We start from the raw sequence: 18681 nt of genomic DNA, 5'->3' as shown, positions 1-18681 counted from the left end.
TGGCTGTGTCGGGTGGAGATTATAACAGAACATGGCCAAGATGTTCAAATGTTCATAAATGACCAGCATGGTCGTATAATAATAAGGCAGAACAGTTGAAACTGGAGCAGCAGCACGGTCAGGTGGACTGGGGACAACAAGGAGTCATCATGTCAGGCAGTCCCGGGGCATGGTCCCAGGGCCCAGGTCAGTTGAAACTGAAGCAGCAGCATGGTCAGGTGGACTGGGGACAGCAACGAGTCACCATGTCAGGTAGTCCTGGGGCATGGTCCTAGGGCTCAGGTCAGTTGAAACTGGAGCAGCAGCACGGCCAGGTGGACTGGGGACAGCAAGGAGTCATCATGTCAGGTAGTCCTGGGGCATGGTCCTAGGGCTCAGGTCCTCCGAGAGAGAAAGAGAGAATTATACCCTAGCGCCGATTGGCATGAGGGAAAGAGTGATCTTGGGAATCAACTCAGGTATCTTCCACTATAAAGATATAACTCAGAGACAGACACACAACTGATAATGTAGCTTAGCTATACCTCATAAGAATGTGTCATGACATCATGTGTTGCCATGCATAAATTACAGTATTGTGATAATCAGATGTCATGTGAGGCGAAGGTATTCTTCCCCAGATGCATTCATTCGCTCCCTCTCATACTAGCTAGCTACTCCTCTCAAACTCACGACCACACACAGATGGCTTCAACCTAACAAGCTTAGGAAACATCATTCAGTGTCGTAACATTAGCCCTTTTGTTTGCTATATAGCTAACTAGCAATCTAGGTTAGCTAAAACTAAGTGTCCCGTCTGGTCAGCATCTAAAACAGCTAGTTAGCTAGCCACGTCCTCTAACTCAACGATTTACGAGACTTGAGTTTAGCTTGGTTGGCTAGCTAACGTTAGTGAGAGAGCTATGTAGATCCTGTAACCACAATAGAGCCTAATTTAATGTAATCTATATAGCTAACTAGTTAGTTTAACTAGCTGCTGTTATTATATAGTTAGCTTGCTACAGTTAGCTAGCTATCTAGCAATATTAACCACAAACAAACAAAAATGCTCAAACAACCAAAACATAATAGGCAATTGTAGCAGCACGTGATCACATCAACCCGCATTTCTTCCAATCCGTCCCCTGGACTCTACTAGCTAGTCATTCAACATAACACTCCATAGCAGTCTGAGCTGTAGCTACATACTGTGCCCCCTGCTGCCTCCCTCCCTCCCTCCCTCAACGTTCTTCCAAAGAAGTGTGATGTGAAGTTTGCACTTACAATCGTACACTCCTCCCTATAGAAGTCGTCACTCCCGGTTCTCGTTGCATCAGCAGTTCGAGTCTCCCAATAATCACTCAATTGCGGCATTGCCTTATCAGTTGTTAGTTAAATATTATATTTTACATTCGAGGTATAGCACGCATTACGCCTCGTACCCTAGCGCCGATTGGCATGAGAGAAAGAGTGATCTTGGGTATCATCAAACAGAGCCTAAACTCCAACATAGAAGAGAGGAGGAACAAACTGTGCTGAAATCACGTCTGAGAAGAGTGGTGCTGTAGGACACAACATAATAATCACAAATTATGCTTCCCTCAGTTTTGAACCCAGTTCACTGAATGGTGACCTCGTGTAAAGTCTGAAATAAGGAAAGGTGTAAAGTCTGTGAATGATTCACTCTTGAGTTTTATCTCACTGTTACCAATCAAATGAACATGGGTGCAAATTGGATAGTTCAGGACCCTGTTCAAGACTTTTCAATGTCAAATCATAATGTCACATTCTGGTACATTCAGAATAAAACAATTTATTCAATACAAAAATAAAAACGACAATGACAACAACCAAATGAGCAGATATTGAAAAAACATCCAGTTTGTACAAAACATCAAACTTATTTTAAAAAATGCCAATGTACTCCAAATGTACAGATGTACAAATGCTCCTTAAGTATAATACATGCTTCAATTCTTTCCTTTTATGAAATTGTATAAGAAATATCTCTCTTGGTTACTGGAAAACAGTTCCATTATAAAGTACAGTTTTTCATTAAATAACAAATGTCAGGACACAATTTTGGATATAAAATGTACAACACTAAATGGAGACTTCTTATTCCAGCAGAATTCAGCTTAATGGAGTATATTCACAGTGTGCTTTTCACATCAATAATGTGAACTTGCATGTAAACATTGTTGCATATCAAAACTCATGTTAATAAATATACAATAATGTTCAATAATGCTTGTAGTACAAAAGGTGATGACATACATTATACACAGTACTTAATCTCAAGCCTTATTGTTATTCTTGAATTCCAATAATTTAATATAGGCTTAGTTGGGAATAATGTTCAACCATATTTGTGAATGGTGAACTACCATTTTTTGGGGACAAAGGTAAAGCAAAGATGATACACAACCTGTCCCTGTCATGGACAACTTTATAACATATTTTTCATATGATCAAGGATTAAGATGTTGAGTTGCTATGGTACCAAAAATACAAGGTGTAATTGTCTAGGGCTACAGTATATGAAAACATTGACACATAAAGTACAGCAATCACTCAACACTTTCCTGTTAGTCTGAAATACTCTGCGGAGAAAACGGAGTATAATTACAAACACAACAATGAGGGAGATTTACCTGTTTAATTGGGAAATGAATAAACATGTTTTTCTGCTCAGGTAATGGTGAGCTAGCTACCCACTCACTGTAACAATGCAACACAAAGATGAAGGCTCGCTCACTCAAAGCACATGCCATTTAGGTGGCTAATGTCAAAATACTGTTTGTGTTGAGTACGGTACTAAATCTTCATATTCAGTGTTTTCACATACAGATCCATACATTGTCATAAACTGACTGATGTTTTCACCAATTTTCATAAAATGGTGGTGGAAGCAAAAAGACTGTCCTTGATGTGAAATACTCTTTGGACTTGAAATACAGATCTCAGGCACAAGTTATAGCTTGCCACCATTAGCTGGCCAAGTGGTTATGTACAAGCATGAATCCAGGGACTTTTGCAAGATCTTTTTTTAAGAGGGACAACTGTGTTTGATTGTCCAAGCTTACCAAAAGCCAATAAAACACTTGTTGTTTTGGTTTTACATTTGTACTTGCCTCTTTGCAAGGTTCCTGGTCAGTTTCATCAAAACACAAGAAATATAAATATCCAGCATCTCATAACAGGCTCCAATCAGGGCCAAGTATTATTCTGTGTCAATAATGATGGCACAACACAGGTATCAATATCTGTGGCAATTGGTGTGTTCGACGTGCGCCATATGATCAAGCATATCCTTTCTCTTTCAGTTGGTTACACTTTTGACAGTGTTCCGTCCACAGAGGATCCAGTTGGATTGTGGAGGATTTGGATTTTGAGGTGTTGCATGAAACTTAAAAAAAGATATCAAGCATACATCCAGGACCACAGTACTGTCAGTTCTCTGCATCTGAGAAACTATTTGGTTCCTTTCTTTGACATATCTGAAATACAAAATGTTAAACACTGTTAAACACATTCCCAGGACAAACAATAAAAGATTCAGAAAGACAAACATCAAAATACTGTGAGATTAGGATTCCATTAGCTAGTATAAATTGGTGCTTTGCTTAAAAAATACAGTGTTCTAAAATAAACAGAAAAAGTGAACGCACAATTTCACAACAGATGGATGAAAAACTAGCAGGGATAGAGGCAGGCAGTGAGAGGTCAAAGAGAAGGTGAGGGGGTAACAGTAGCAGGCAGAGAGGAACGGACCAGGGTGGGCAGGCAGTTAGAGCAGTGCTGAGTTGGAGTCAGAGTCTGTGTCGGGAGGGAGGCAGGGATCACAGGTGCAGGAGGATCCCTGAGAGCGCCTGTACTCCTGGTACTCCAGGCGGAGTGCATTGAAGCGCGCCTCACTTAGGGAGCGGGTGTATTGGCAGTGAGGTAGGTTGGAAACTGGTGGACTGACTGAGGGAGGAGGGCCTGAGGGGCAGGATCGAGAGGAACAGCATGGAATGGGAAGAATCATGGGTACAACTCACATCACCACAACCACAACAAAAGGCACATGATATGATACATTCAGTGTGGTGAATAATAAAATACAATTGTCTTACCTTTCCTGTAGAGGTCCTGAAGGCCAGCCACAGAAAGGACTCGATCATGCCTGCCCTGCCCCCTGCCCTTTCCTACCCCCGCCTGTGGCTTCATGGCCTCCAGGACTTCCAAATCCACACAGACATCAGCAGAATCCCACTCATAACTCTCATCTACTGATGTGTTCCTTCTAATGACAGACACACAAAACAAGTAGTCAGAGTCAGACATACAAGGGACAATATCAATAATTTAACAGTAAATCAATGACATTTTGGCAATATCCTCAATTTCGTCAGCTGTGAAGACACCTGTGTGTGATGTTGGACTAGTGCGGTAGTTTCACCTTTTTTTTCTCCACTCACGTAGATCCATCTCAGCTCTGTGTCTCTGTGTCTCACTTTCCTCTGTTGTCTCCGGGGAGCTGAGAAGGATGGGAGTGATAGAGAGGGACTGACGGAGGAGGCCAACGCTACCTCTCCCACTGCTCTGACTGGCATAACTGGCCCTCCATCCTTCCCTGTTGTCGCTCATCTCTGCCTCAGCTCCTGCCCCCTTCCCTGTCCCTCTCTCTGCCTCTCTATGACTGTCTACATCCCTGGCTGGGAAAGGGCCACCATGGTAGGGTGAAGGCCAGCTATACATCCGGGGCAGGTTGGGCCTCGGTTGGCCCCTCTTGGACTCCATCGGTCTGGGGTAGTCTCCCCTCATGCCTGGTCTGGGTGTGTACTGGTCTGGTCTGGGTGGGTACTGGTCTAGTCTGGGTAGGTACTGGTCTGGTCTAGTTAGGTACTGGGGTATTGAGGAGTTCATAGAGACATATCTTTGCTCTACAGACCTCAGAGCATCCTGATATGTGATAGGCGACGTGGCGGCATCAGGATAAGCACTGGCCTGTCTACACGGATCTGATAAGTCTAGTCTAACAGAGACTGGGGGTTGTCTTGGTGGGTACATGGAGGGGCTGAGGTAGGTATAGGAAGAGCTGGCTAGGGATCTGTCATACTGAAGCCTCTCCAAGGATCTGTCAGCATTCAGAGGCTTCTCCAAGCTTCCTACACTCGGCTGTCTAAACTGGACCCCTTCCCGCCACGAGGGGTCTGGTCTGGAAAAGGAGGATGCAGGGGTGCGTCCTAAACTATACGATTTGACCCGGACGTCTGGGTTTGGGAACTCATCCCAGTAACATTTCTCTGAGACATAAGTCCTTGGTCTTTCAAAATGCTCCAATTTCTGTGACCCTAAGCTGATGGACTTTTTTATGAATGGACGAGGCTGTCCCATGCCTGAAAGAGTTCTGCAGGGCCCAATGCTCAGAGATTTCTTGATGAACGGTGCAGGGTGTTGATAGATCCTAGAGGCTATTTTATTAGTCCTGTTGCCCTGAGAATGAAGTCTTTGGAATTGTTCTGAAGCTGACTCTGGTTTCCCTGCAAAAGTATTAGTGTGTTTAAACACAACTTCTGCCATGCTTTTAGCTGCACTAGCCAATGTCTGGGCTGGACTTAAACCAATTCTCGTTGGTGGTCTCTCTGAGCCTGTTGTCTTTTGACTAATAAGTGGTTGTGACTGCTCATAATAACGATAATTCCCCATGTATTCTGACCCAGGTGCTAGTTTTTTGGACCTGTCTGGAATCGCAGCGCTGTGGCTTGAATCTCTTGCTTGCACTTGCAGAGAGTATCTATAGTCTGGCTTCTCAGTTGCCTTTGAAGTTCCTGCTGGACCAACAAAGTGTCTGTTTTCTAAAAAAGAAACCGTGTTTTGGCTTGAACTTTTCTCTAGCTTCTCCTGCACATGAACATCCCAGTTTTTTGGAACCACGTCTGGCTTACCTTCCAGAGAAGTGTCTGTCTGTGGCTCTACGCTTTTGCAAGCAGTGTCTGTGAGTTCAGATTCATCCCCAGGGTTGTCCACACTCATCTCAATGAAACCCGGGAGGCTCAAATACTCCAGAATTGCACTTGTTTGCAGTGGGGACATTTTGGGTGCCTGGGTTGCCGGCTTATTCTTGAAAGACTCTGTTATTCTAGCAGCAGAGAACTGGGACTGATCGCTCTCACACGCTTCCAGAAGAGTTAAGGGGGAAATTTGACTGGGGCTGTCACTAAAAAGAGCCCTATCACTCCTTCTGGAGCGTGCCCTGACACCCTCTCTCTCCTGCTCAGGGTTTGACAGTGAACTCTGAGGGTCATCCCTAATTTGATCACCTCTCACTTTCCCTTTGGCCCCTGCTTTGTGGAGCAAGGTAGAGTAACCATATGGCAAGGTAGAGCAACCAGAGGGAATTTGATTTAATCTCTCCCTATCATCCATTGTCTCTGTTCTCTCAGACAGACTATATGGTGCAGTGCCTGGGTATGGCTGGCCAGAACCTGTGGCCCTCACTCGCTCTGCTGAAACAGATCTTTCAGCTGTTGGCTCCAGATGCTGTGTACCATAAGCAAAGGACGATCTTGGTTTTAAGTCACCTCCCCCTGGCTGTTTTGTCTCCCTCCAGCCCCCCTCAACCATAGACCTTCTACGATACATGTCCTGCTCTCTTTCTACAGTTCTGTCAGGACTCCTTGACCTGGCTCTGCCTACGTTTCTGTCTGTTCCTTGACTGATAGGTGGTATTTCTGAGGTAGGGGAGAGCTGAGATGGAGAGGTGCATTGAGTGACTGGGCAGCGTGAGCAGTCCACATGTAGTGAGTCCTCCATGGACAGCCCAGCATGATGTTGGTGAGGATGTTGGGATCTTGGCGTGGTGCTCTCTAAGGGGCTCTGCACTGGAACAAGGCTGCTGATGGAGGTGACTGGGCTGATGTCCCATTGGATGTAGGAGGAAGGGAGCCGGTCCATTGGGCTGCTGGTGTTCCCAAAGTAGCAGGCCCTCCTATAGTCCGACAGCTGATGGGTCTGCCCGGACGCCCGGTGGGCTTTGGGACGTAAGGTAATGTCCTGTGGCTTCCATATAGGATCCTCAGCCCCTGAACTGCCCAGTTCTCTGTTAGGGCTTGTTGCCTTTTCAAGCTGGTTCTCCTCTTTCTCCCACTCCCTTTCCCTCTGGCTGGCAGTATAGTTATCCAGCTCCCTTTCCATCATCTCCCTCTCTTTGGCCAGCTGCCGACACTTTCTGAGGTTATCCTGCTTTTGTTCACTTGTGTCAATCTGTGAGACCAGTATGCTGGCGTTAGTCAGCTGGCTCTCTCTCTCCATGGGTTGGTAATCTGCTAGGTGATGCCTGTCCATCTCCAGCAGTCTGGCTGTCCTGCCCAGGCTGGGGAAGATGTCCTCTGGGTGCCCAGATCGGTATCTTTTCAGGGAGTCACAGACTCTCTTCTCACTCCTATCGGAGTGGAAACTGGCTCTCTCCAGCAGAGCCTCTGAGAAGCCCTGCTCGTCATCAGAGTAAAAGCAGCCGTGACGGGAGAAGTTCCTGGCCATTGCCCTCACTCTGCCTGGGGAGGCAGGGGGCTTGCTGAGTTCTGTAACCTCCACTGTCAGGGGGGAGTCCTTTCCCTCTCCCCTCTCAGAGCTCAGACTGCTGGACTTCGGAGAGTCTCTGAAAGATGTCCGGTTGCTCCCTGTGCCGCTGCCTCCCCTATTGGTTTGGGTTTGTAGGAAGACTGTCTTCATGTTAGAAAAAGTAGGCGCCTCTGGCAGGGGTTGGACAATAAAACGTCCATCTGGGCCTCTTAAGATGGACTCCAGAGCAGAGGGCGAGGGGGCCTTACCTCCCAGGTGGCTCTCAAAGAGGGTGTAATGTGGTGGGGGAGTAGAGCTGGACAGGAGCTGCCTGCGCTGGTCCTGGTACTCTCCACGGCTGCCTTTATTGAAGGAGGAACGATCAGCCTGGGAAGACGAGGAGTTGGGGAAGAAAGACAGGGGAGGACAAAACTTGATCTTCAGGATGCTGTCGGGGCTGTCAGAAGGCGAGCGAGCTCTGAGGAAGAGAAGAGTCATAAAGGAGGAGAGATGAGTTAAACAGTACAGGTTAATGCATTATTACATTATTGTCTCAAGCTTAGAAGAACCATATGTAAGGATGCATTCAGTGGATACAAATAGTTATGTTTGTTATTAGTAGCAGATCAAATAAATACACATTAATTTGCAATGATTCTCCAAAAGATGCACAAGAATGAAACATGGGTTGGTGAGAAGACAGGCAATGCAATGAGGAAAACATGCTGGTAAGGATGGGAACTTACTCTGGAGAAAGAGTCTTCTGGAAGGCAGAGGGTTGATCTGAAAAGGCGGGGAAGGGTGAAAAGGTCAAACAATGGCACATGTAAAATGAACAAATAGATGGGATGAAAAGGAACGCTGTCAACTGAAATGCACTGAGTATACAATTCGCCGGGGCATGGACTCTACAAGGTGTTGAAAGCGTTCCACAGGGATGCTGGCCCATGTTGACTTCAATGCTTCCCACAGTTGTGTCAAGTTGGCTGGATGTCCTTTGGGCGGCAGACCATTCTTGATACACACGGGAAACTGTATAGTGTGATAAAACCCAGCAGCATTGCAGTTCTTGACACAAACCAGTGTGCCTGTCACCTGCTACCATACCCCGTTCAAAGGTGCTTAAATCTTTTGTCTTGCCCATTCACCCTCTGAATGGCACACACACAATCCATGTCTCAATTGTCTCAAGCTTAAAAATCCTTCTTCTTCCTCCCCTTCCTCTACACTGATTGAAGTGGATTTAACAAGTGACATCAATAAGGGATCATAGCTTTCACCTGGATTCACCTGGTCAGTCTGTCATTGGAAGAGCAGGTGTCCTTAATATTTGTATACTCAGTGTAGATTAGCATGCATAGGAACCACTTGACAGTTACAAAGAGTTGATCCAGTCACCAAGGCGTTGAAAATACTTTCTTAAAGATAACCTCTAATAAAACAAAAGCTTGAAATTCTCTATTTTAGTATCAGAAAAATGTTAGGATACAACAGTCTTTACCATCTCTCCTCTTCCTGCGCCGATGGGCTCTTCTGTGACTCATAACACAGGCTGTCACCAAGGAGAGGATGATTGCCACGAACAGGAAGCACACTCCACCCAACACACCAGCCAATAGGGGCTCAGGGACAAACTCCAAGAAGCCTGGCTGGACAGGGTACATCTCCATCCCTGCAAGCATACCAGGCACAGTGTCTGAGTAATGCACTACCAACAGCGTAGACAGCCATGCTTTTAGCTAACAATGGGAAATACCTACGCAATACATTTATCAACATAACGACAAGTGTCATGACCATTGATTATTATCAAGCACAATTGATATACCTGCTACATAATGTTTAGGACTGTTTAGTCTAGGCTTTATGAACCTAAACAGTGTTTCTATCATGCAGTTGATCACAGCTGGCTGTACAGTGATGATACTAACCTGTGGTGTTCACATTGACAGACTCGCTGGGCTCACTCAGTAGTTTGTTACTGCGAGACATCAATCTCAGATCATAAATGCAGTCCTGAGAGGGGAGAAGGACAAGTGTTCAGTAGACACAATTCTGGGCAACGTATCTGAAAACACATTAGAGCTTGGAGGTCATAGCCTTCAGATTACAGTTCATTACACCTCATTTATCAAATAATCAGTGTCTTCATTCATTCTGCCAAGGTCCAAAATGATCATCGCCTCTCACCCTCAGTAATCCTTGCACCAGTAGTTCACTCTGGTTGGTCTTCACAGCACTGTTGAGAATGACCCATTGGCCTCTGTCCCTCCGAGCCTGGAGGACATACCCAGTGAGTAGTGTGGCCTGAGACTCAGGAGGATACCACTGCAGGACAATCCCCAGCAATGTCCGATTGGCTGACAGGAACAAGGGAGGGTTGAGAGTTGGTAGACTGGTCACCACTGTCGGTGGATATGTTGGCAGGGCTGTGGAGGTGAGACAAGATAAGATCAGACTTGTACATACAGTAAAAATGTAGATAAATATCCAATACAGACAAATTAAAGAGTACTTTGTCAGTTAAAATTTGTACTGACCCTGCGTCCTGACAGAGGTAATTTCACTGAAGGGTCCAGAGCCCAGTTTGTTCTGAGAAAGGACACTGAACTGGTAGCTGGTGCCAGCCAGCAGCCCTGTCACCAACAAGTGAGACTTGGAAGTGGGCACGGAGATAGATCCCCACTCATGTTTCCCTCTGGAGGTCTGCTTGACCCTGGGGGTAAAAGGGAGGAACAGAGAGATTCAACCACCATGTTCCAGAGAGCAGTGTTGAGTTGAGTCTCATTCGGATAAACATTGAGATGAGTTACTAACCAGACAGTAAACTTCTGGGTGTATCCTCCATCAAAGCCAGGTTCCCAGGACACATTGGCCTGGTTCATCCCAGTACTGACTGATACAGATGAGGCAGCATGAGGGCTGGTGCCTGGGAGAAAGATGAGGAGAACAATGAGAATAGACCAGCGGAACTGTACGTAAATATAGTATAGCATGTCTTGTACCATGTTGTACCATGTTGCTCCATGCAGTTGGCACTCACCCAGCACCAAGACCACAGTGGCAGTGCCGACGGTGGCCACACGGTTGGTGGCAAGGCACTCCCAGCCCCCCTGATGATCTTTGCTGAGAGGCTTCAAGAGGAGGGAGCCATTGGACAGAACAGTGTACGGGGAGCGAGGAATGGGACCAACCTACAAATGAAAGGGACAACATGTAGAGATTAGCGTAAGTAGAGAGAGAGAGAGGGCTATGATGTCTGGGGTTCCTTCAGCAATGTCTATCAGGGACACCTCACCTTGCTCCAGGTGATATTGGGAGAGGGGTTTCCATCAGCTTCACAGGGGATGACCAGCTCCCCGCCCACCTCCTGCAGGTACTCAGCACGAGGGGACACCGAGAATGAGGGTGGGTCCTGCAAAGGGAGAGAGTTTTAAGTCCATATACTCTCAGAAAAAAATTCCCTGGGGTACAAAAATATCAAAATACGCATAACCTTCAGAGGTACATACGCAGTATACCAAACATTAGGAACACCTTCCTAATATTGAGTTCCCCCCCGCCCCCCTTTGCCCTCAGAACAGCCTCAATTCGTCAGGGCATGGACTCTACAAGGTGTCGAAAGCATTCCACAGGGATGCTGGCCCATGTTGACTCCAATGCTTCCCACAGTTGTGTCAAGTTGGCTGGATGTGCTTTTGGTGGTGGACCATTCTTAATAAACACGTGAAACTGTTGAGCGTGAAAAAGTCAGCAGTGCTGCAGTTCTTGACACAAACCGATGCGTCTGGCACCTATTACCATACCCGGTTCAAAGTCACTTCATCTGATGCAGCACTCCACACTTAACCAGCATAACTACCACAGCATTCTGCAGCGATATGCCATCCCATCTAATTTGCACTTAGTGGGACTATCAATTGTTTTTGTTTTTCAACAGGTCAATGACCCAACACACCTCCAGGCTGTGTAAGGGCTATTTGACTAAGAAGGTGAGTGATGGAGTGCTGCATCAGATGACCCGGTCTCCACAATCACCCGACCTCAACCCAATTGGTTTGGGATTAGTTGGACTGCAGAGTGAAGGAAAAGCAGCCAACAAGTGCTCAGTATATGTGGGAACACCTTCAAGAGTGTTGGGAATGCATTCCAGGTGAAGCTGGTTGAGAGAATGCCAAGAGTGTGCAAAGCTGTCATCAAGGCAAAGGGTTTTAAGAATCTGAAATATAAAATATATTTGGATTTGTTTAACTTTTTTGGTTACTACAAGATTCCATATGTGCTATTTCATAGTTTTGATGTCTTCACTATTATTCTACAATGCAGAAAATAGTAAAAATAAAGAAAAACCCTGGAATAAGTAGGTGTGTCCAAACTTTTGACTGGTACTGTATATATATTTCCTGAGCTTTCTTATATCTCCTAGATATAGGACAGACATGTCAAACCCTTACTGCTTATGATAGATGTTTTACTGTCTTTTTGCCATTTCTAAATGTGTTATTCAATTCAATGACTTAGTAGTAAAGGCCACATTCGAAATGGTATCAAATCATTTTGACATATATTTAAAAATCTAAATCAAATGGCTAAATAATCCATGGTATGACCTTCTTAAAACAATTCCATGTGTTAGCTTAGTAGTACGAACAGGAAGGATACAACTATGTACCTATAACTACTGGAACCTTATAGGGTACCTACAGTGACAAGCGTTTGTAACCCTTTAAGTACAATTCGGTACCTTTTTTTGCGTACACATTTACAGGTAGCACTGTAATCCATAACTAGGGAACAGAGGCCTGGGGTACAGCCTTACCTGCAGGATAACCTTAGTGGGTTCAGACTGTCCCATGGTCCCGTAGCTGTTATAGGCAGTACAGGTGTACATACCCACTGCATTGTCATTAGCTGTGGCTATAAACACAGAGCCCTCGGCGTTCACCAACCAGCCAGGGAACTGAGCAGGCAAAGACAGAACGAGAAAAAACAAATATGAAATACAACAGAGATTAATGGTGGATATACTGTGTGATAGGATTCATGTTGCCCTGATTGCCTACATTGTCAAGGTTTAAATTGTTCCCATCTTTGGTCCAGTTGACAAAGATCATGGGGGGCTCAGCCTGGACTGGGCAGAAGATGACTCCTCCCATGCCCGTAGGTAGATACGTCTCCCTGGGCATCCGGCCCACCCTGGCAGGGTCTAAGAGAGACAGAGGAAGTAGATATAGTAAGTCACTCTCCCAGAGATGGACTAAAACACACAAGCCAGGAAGTCATGGCATGCATAGCCATAGTCAACCACAATTTTTACGTTTGACTTTGAGGTGTGCTGAGGCAGAGGGTGAGGTCATCAGCCCGTTGGTTGGTATACAGGTGTAATTCCCAGTGTCCTCTGGGACAAGACTAGGGATGAGGAGTGTGCCGTCCACTAGGATCTTCACACGTGTCTTAAGATACCTGAGGACAAAACACACACATCACAACCCGGCCTTGAGTTAGTATCTTCTTAGTTGCATTATGCACCACTGTCTAGGGATTACCTGTGGTGACAATGCTACTACCGGTATTTAACTGACTTAGTAACAATCCAATTAACCTGAATTGTAGTGCCAATGGCTTTGTAAGATTACATCGAATCAATGCTTGAAAACATAAATGCACAACATAAGAAAAAAGGGTTCCAAACGTTATTCAGCTGTCCCCAAAGGAGAACCCTTTTTGCTTCCAGGTAGAACCCGTTTTGGTTTAAGGCAGAACACTTTTGGGTTCTATGTAGAACCCTCTGTTGAAATGGTTCTACCTAGAACCAAAAGGTTTCTAGCTGGAAGCAAAAAGTGTTCTTCAAAGGGTCTTCCTATGGGGACAGGCAAAGAACCCTTTAAGAACCTAGAGAGCACCTTTTTTCTAAGAGTGCAGTATGATTCTCACATATCCCTGTAGCTACTATAGTTCGTGTTATTTGTGTGTGTTTGTGTTGTAGTCAACTCACTCTATATGGTAGACATTCTGTCCCTGTTTCCACCACTCATAGGTGAGGTTGGAGGGATAGGCCTCAGCTTGGCACTGTAGAACTGCATCCTGGGATATGTTGAGGGTGGTGTCCTCTGGGGCGATAATGATGAGTGGAGGACCTATTTTGAATTTGGGAGGTTTTCAGTTACTGCATGTGCTATTATCTGGCTGTAAAACAAGTGATTCAACTGATTAACCTTAATGATACAGTTATTCTCATGCCAAATAACAGCTTCACAATCAGATCATGATTTGATGTGACAAGGGCAGTGCATTTATAGACCATACACCACTAGATGGCAGTATGACAGTAGCTCTGATCTGCACTCTATTACCTATTCTTAAAGAGAGATTCCCGCATTTGTTTTTCTGCTGCTCATTAAAGGACAAATCCACTCAAAGACTATCTTCTGGTCTTTTTTCATTAGTCCACTGTTGATACAGTCCCAAAATGTTTTGCATGTCAGCAGTTTTCAAGAATTTGGACGTTCAAAAAGCAAAGTGTCAGTTGCCACATCATCATATGATGCAAAACGCATCATATGATGCAAAACGCATCATCGTGATGATGTGGCAAGTTACATTTTTGTCGCCTTCACGTGCTCTTCAGAACTAAGAAACTCAGACATTTCTGACTTGGTAACTGGTTTAAAATAATCAATTGTACATTTATTTAAGTTAACTGCCTTGTTCAGGGACAGAATGATTTTTACCATGTCAGCTCAGGGATTCGAACCAGCAACCTTTCAGTTACTGGCCCAACGCTCTAACCACCAGGCTACCTGCCGCTATAACTGCTACGTTGCAACTGTGTTGCAGTTATACACAAGTCGCCTACACGTAGCTCTCTTTTGGGCACCCGAGTGGCGCAGCGGTCTAAGGCATTGCATCTCAGCGCTAGAGGCGTCACTACAGAGCCTGGTTCATTTCCAGGCTGTATCACAACAGCACATAATTGGCCCAGAGTCGTCCGGGTTAGGGTTTGGCTGGGGTAGGCCGTCATTGTAAATAAGAATTTGTTCTTAACTGACTTACCTAGAACAAAAAGCTAGTTGGAAATGTTTCGGCGTTCTGACTAGCACGTGAATACGGCATTAGCTTCTTGAAAATCCCATATCTTGAAAACTTGACTGCAGACATGCTAAACATTTTGGGACTATATCAACAGTGGACTAATGAAAAAAATATGAATATTTTTCCTTTAAGAAAAAACAAAGATTTGAGTCTTGGGGGTGTGGTTCGATGTGGCTGTTATGTTCACTTTATCATACCCTGGCAGTTAGAGTTGTTTTTCCCTCTTGAGGCACGGTAACAACAAAACAGCCACTACCACCTCCTCAAAATAGTCAGAATTAATCTCAAATTAATCAAGAAATCTGTCTATTTTACATCTAGCTAAGGTGTTTGGTGCAGTATTTCTCAAGTAAACATTTTTGCATGAAAAACTAGTCTTTAACCAGAGTGTGCATCTGTCTGGCAGTGTTTCATAGCGTATCATGTTACAAAACAGGTCGTGACCTTGGGACTATAAGGTTTTATCTACGCAAAGCATAGTTCTGAGATATTGAGCATCCCAGTTTTCACATCCCAGATCTCAGAACAGTTTTGTAGTGAATGCTTCTTTCATAACCCATTAAGGTCCTCACCATAAAGGTACCTAGAGTGCAGAGTATCAAAATCCTGAAACATTTTAGTGGGTTGCAAAAGCAGATAAAACCATATGGCTCTGAAATGTCAATCTGGGTTTAGCCATCATGTTCTATCTAACACTTCTGAATTAGACATGTTCCATTTTTAAGAAAACTGTTATTTTCATACATAAATGATAGAATAACACAATTTTACCAAGATAGAGTCAGAAAACATCATCAAATACATTAATAAATGTATTATGATCATCAGACCAACTACTGTCATCACTGAACAACAATGTGACAACATCATTTACTTTAAGATTTCTGACAGTGTTGTTTTTTTTGTTTGCGTGCCATTATTGCTGGTTAGACTAGCCTAGACCATACATAGAGTGAGATGGCAAAGACATACAGTATGTTTTGATTGGTCCATCTGTATTTGTTCAGGCTTATTATTGGATTGCAGATAGAACATTGGGTTTATGCTGATATAACTTTTTATAGCCTAGCGGTTAATAGCGTTGGGTCAGTAACCGAAAGAGCTGAAGTGTCAGCAGAGGGAAGACCTTTCTGCCTCTCCCAGATGGTTAAAAAATAGTCAGACTCTGACCTTTGACCTGCAGCTGGGTAGTATGGGTCAGATTCCCTTCCGAGTTGGACACCTGACATTTATACATTCCTGATGTCTCTCTGGTGACGGTGACCAAAGACAAGGTGCCATTGAGCACCTGAGCGAGAGAGAGAGCGAGCGAGAGAGAGAGTGAGAGAGAGATTGGAGATGCTTTAAATCATAACCAACAACTTCATCCAACAACAGCAAACATGGGTTAGTTTTTTTTTTTTTTACATACCGCCATCTTTTCATGTTTCTCAATTGGGGTCTCATCTTTATGCCAGATAACAGTTGGTCGAGGATTGCCATGAGCACCACAGCTGAGGGCCAGGGAATCCCCTTGCAAGACTTCTACAAAGGTAGGCGGAGTCTTGATAAACACAGGTGGGGCTGTAATAGAGGAACAATTGATGATCTTTAAAAAAATATCTCACAATTAGCTGGCTAATTAATTAACTAATGTGTAACAATTAGATAACTAATGGCAAACTATGAATTATGTTATTGCTACATATGTAAGCTAGTCATGGCCTTTGTGCATTACTTAGATGTAACACAATACTTGCCCTGATGATATCCTATTTGATGCATGAAGGAAGCAGGAGACAAATGGAAAGAAAGAGAGGTAGAGGTAGATAGTAAATTGGAGTGGCATGTGTTTTGACATGAGTGTGGATGGGAAAGACAGAATAGGAAAAGGAGAGAAGGAGAGAGTGACAGTAGGGGAGAGATGATCCAGGACTGCAACACAAACTGCAACACAAATCACTGTTTTCCCTTTAGCCTCCACTATCCTGGTGAGGTCACATGCACTGTGTCTACGTCCCCTGTGGCTCCTAACAGACACTCCTGTGTCAACGTCATCCCACAGTGAACAGCAGAACCAGACAAGGACGAGACGTGAGCACTGTGTAAATCACTGAGCATTATGCAACAACAGCTCACACACCACAATAAGACTCCATAGATAAACAGGAGAGGGACTGTCATGCTCCAGCCTCATGCTGAGGATATTTTAAAGGGAAAACATTGATGGTTGCAAGCAGCTGGAGGATTTCCTGTCCTGTAAGCGCTAGTCCAGTTCCTCTGACTGCCACAGAGTCCCACTGAGCTGCACCTGTGATGGAGAGAAAGGTCCAGGTGCCGTTGCGGAACTCGTCTGTGGTGCGGTCCAGGAGTAGGATGCGACACTCGAACCAGCCCTCGTCCTCCAGGCTCAGCCCCTCCACAAGCAGCGAGGCCCCCCGGGTCAGAGACACACGGCCTGGGCACAGAGAGAGACAGGGAGCCACCAGGGTCAGAACACACAACCAGACTATCAGAGTCAGCACATGCAGACAGAGGGCTTACCAAGCAGAGGACACAGGCATCCAGTGTCACAAAAGGCCACAGGCCAAAGTCCAACCTCTTGGGTTTTCAGCTCGGTTCAAGAGGACATTAACTATGCTGTCCCATAACGTTTGCTGTTAGTTTCAAATATTCAATTATGCATTACATCCATTCCCAAAGAGGTTTGGACTCAGGGCTTTTTGGTCTGCTGAATGGAATGAGAAAAATGGCAGGGAGATAATAGAATTTCAAGAGAAGCCAGAGACCTTGGGTTTGGGGAAGTACAAACACATGATTCACTTGTGACAAGTAAAGAAAGATTATAGTTGAGGAAGCTTTACTATGTTATTTAGACCTCCTGTTGTTTACAATAGGAAGAGTGCAGAAGGCAGGTTGGTACCAAGATCAACATATAGAGAGAAGCTCCTATCAATGTCAAAATGTCAAGATTTCTTATGAAATGTACCACCTGTTTTTGTTTATCGTGGAGGAGCATATGGCAGAGAGAAACAAACACTGGAGAGCGGAAGACACCCCACGTCTCTCTATTTCTCACTCACACCCCTCTCTTTTTCTTTCAACTTTGAAACATGATCTCGTGGTTGCCTGGTGACTGAAGCCTGGTTTTCAGGGTACCCACCCTTTTATTCTGTCTCTCAATTATTATTTTTTTCTCCCAAATGCAGAGGATGTGTATAGTACAGTACATCAGGGGAAAACACATGCACTTAGCAGGCAACTGCCAAGCAGTTTGAAAATAAACAGAGCAGTTACAGAGAAACCTCATGCATCCCCCTCATGAGAACAAAACAAATGTAGGACCTACCCAATCAGTTACCCATAACTGTAATAACGTGTGTAGCTTTATATGAGCAGAGGAGAAAGTGCATGGCTTCTAAAAACAGGAAATAGACTTAAGGTTATGGGAAGGGTTAGCTAACATGCTAAGTAGTTGCAAAGTTGCTAATCAGCTAAAATGCTCATGTTGTCTGTGATGAAATTTGAACACGCAACCTTTGGGTTGTTCGCGTTATACACCCATTCACCCTAACCAACCACCCTACTTCCATTTTTGCCTGACCATACTAAACATAACATATCATACTAATTTGAGTGTCCTGGATTTTCATTTACTATGTTACTTCTAGTCTATGAGACCAGGCTGAGCAATAGTATAGGGACATTATTAGACCAAAGGTAAGGACACAACAGTTCACCTGACACAAGACTGAATCCAAAAGTTACACTTGATTTTATGTACTTTTCACAGCATTTGTCAATGATGAAATCTGAAAATACTCTAGATACATTCAGTAACATAATACAAATATGAATTGTAATTTTGGAGTAGGTGCAAGAGAAGAAAAAACAATTACGAGGGTTTGAGTGAAAGGTCTAACTGGTGTCTCCAAGTGGCCACACCCCTCTGCACAGTTCTTAAGTCATTTCACTGCACTTTTATGACTCAATGAAAGAGCCTTCAACTATAAGGTGAAGGAATTTGAATGAATTGAGGAATTTAAGCAAGCACACTTGTAGTTTTTTATTTGGAAAACAGCC

General features: G+C 44.4%; 1 protein-coding gene across 2 annotated transcripts in view; it reads right to left on the bottom strand.

Annotated features, from left to right (window-relative positions):
* Positions 1-1776: 1776 nt before the first annotated feature.
* LOC112262962 (protein turtle homolog A-like) overlaps positions 1777-18681 on the bottom strand; it is a 41554-nt gene continuing 24649 nt past the window's right edge. Inside the window, exons 4-22 of one of the 2 annotated variants that reach the window (XM_024438864.1) lie at positions 16910-17056; positions 16031-16182; positions 15790-15907; positions 13523-13664; positions 12845-12990; positions 12591-12733; positions 12347-12487; positions 10826-10942; positions 10571-10721; positions 10345-10456; positions 10068-10243; positions 9718-9956; positions 9459-9543; positions 9029-9199; positions 8274-8310; positions 4424-8005; positions 4098-4267; positions 3754-3963; positions 1777-3479 (exon numbers count right to left, since the gene is read on the bottom strand). In XM_024438864.1, coding sequence (XP_024294632.1) covers positions 3770-3963; positions 4098-4267; positions 4424-8005; positions 8274-8310; positions 9029-9199; positions 9459-9543; positions 9718-9956; positions 10068-10243; positions 10345-10456; positions 10571-10721; positions 10826-10942; positions 12347-12487; positions 12591-12733; positions 12845-12990; positions 13523-13664; positions 15790-15907; positions 16031-16182; positions 16910-17056 — 6023 coding nt within the window. In that variant the 3' untranslated portion in view covers positions 1777-3479; positions 3754-3769. The remainder of the gene's footprint in view (positions 3480-3753; positions 3964-4097; positions 4268-4423; positions 8006-8273; positions 8311-9028; positions 9200-9458; positions 9544-9717; positions 9957-10067; positions 10244-10344; positions 10457-10570; positions 10722-10825; positions 10943-12346; positions 12488-12590; positions 12734-12844; positions 12991-13522; positions 13665-15789; positions 15908-16030; positions 16183-16909; positions 17057-18681) is intronic. The other variant, XM_024438865.1, reaches the window with a different exon arrangement.

The sequence above is a fragment of the Oncorhynchus tshawytscha genome, linkage group LG12 (genome assembly GCF_018296145.1).
Source record: "Oncorhynchus tshawytscha isolate Ot180627B linkage group LG12, Otsh_v2.0, whole genome shotgun sequence".
NCBI lineage: Eukaryota > Metazoa > Chordata > Actinopteri > Salmoniformes > Salmonidae > Oncorhynchus > Oncorhynchus tshawytscha.
The sequence above is the reverse complement of the archived record's forward strand: the minus strand, read 5'-3'. Positions and strand labels throughout refer to the sequence as shown.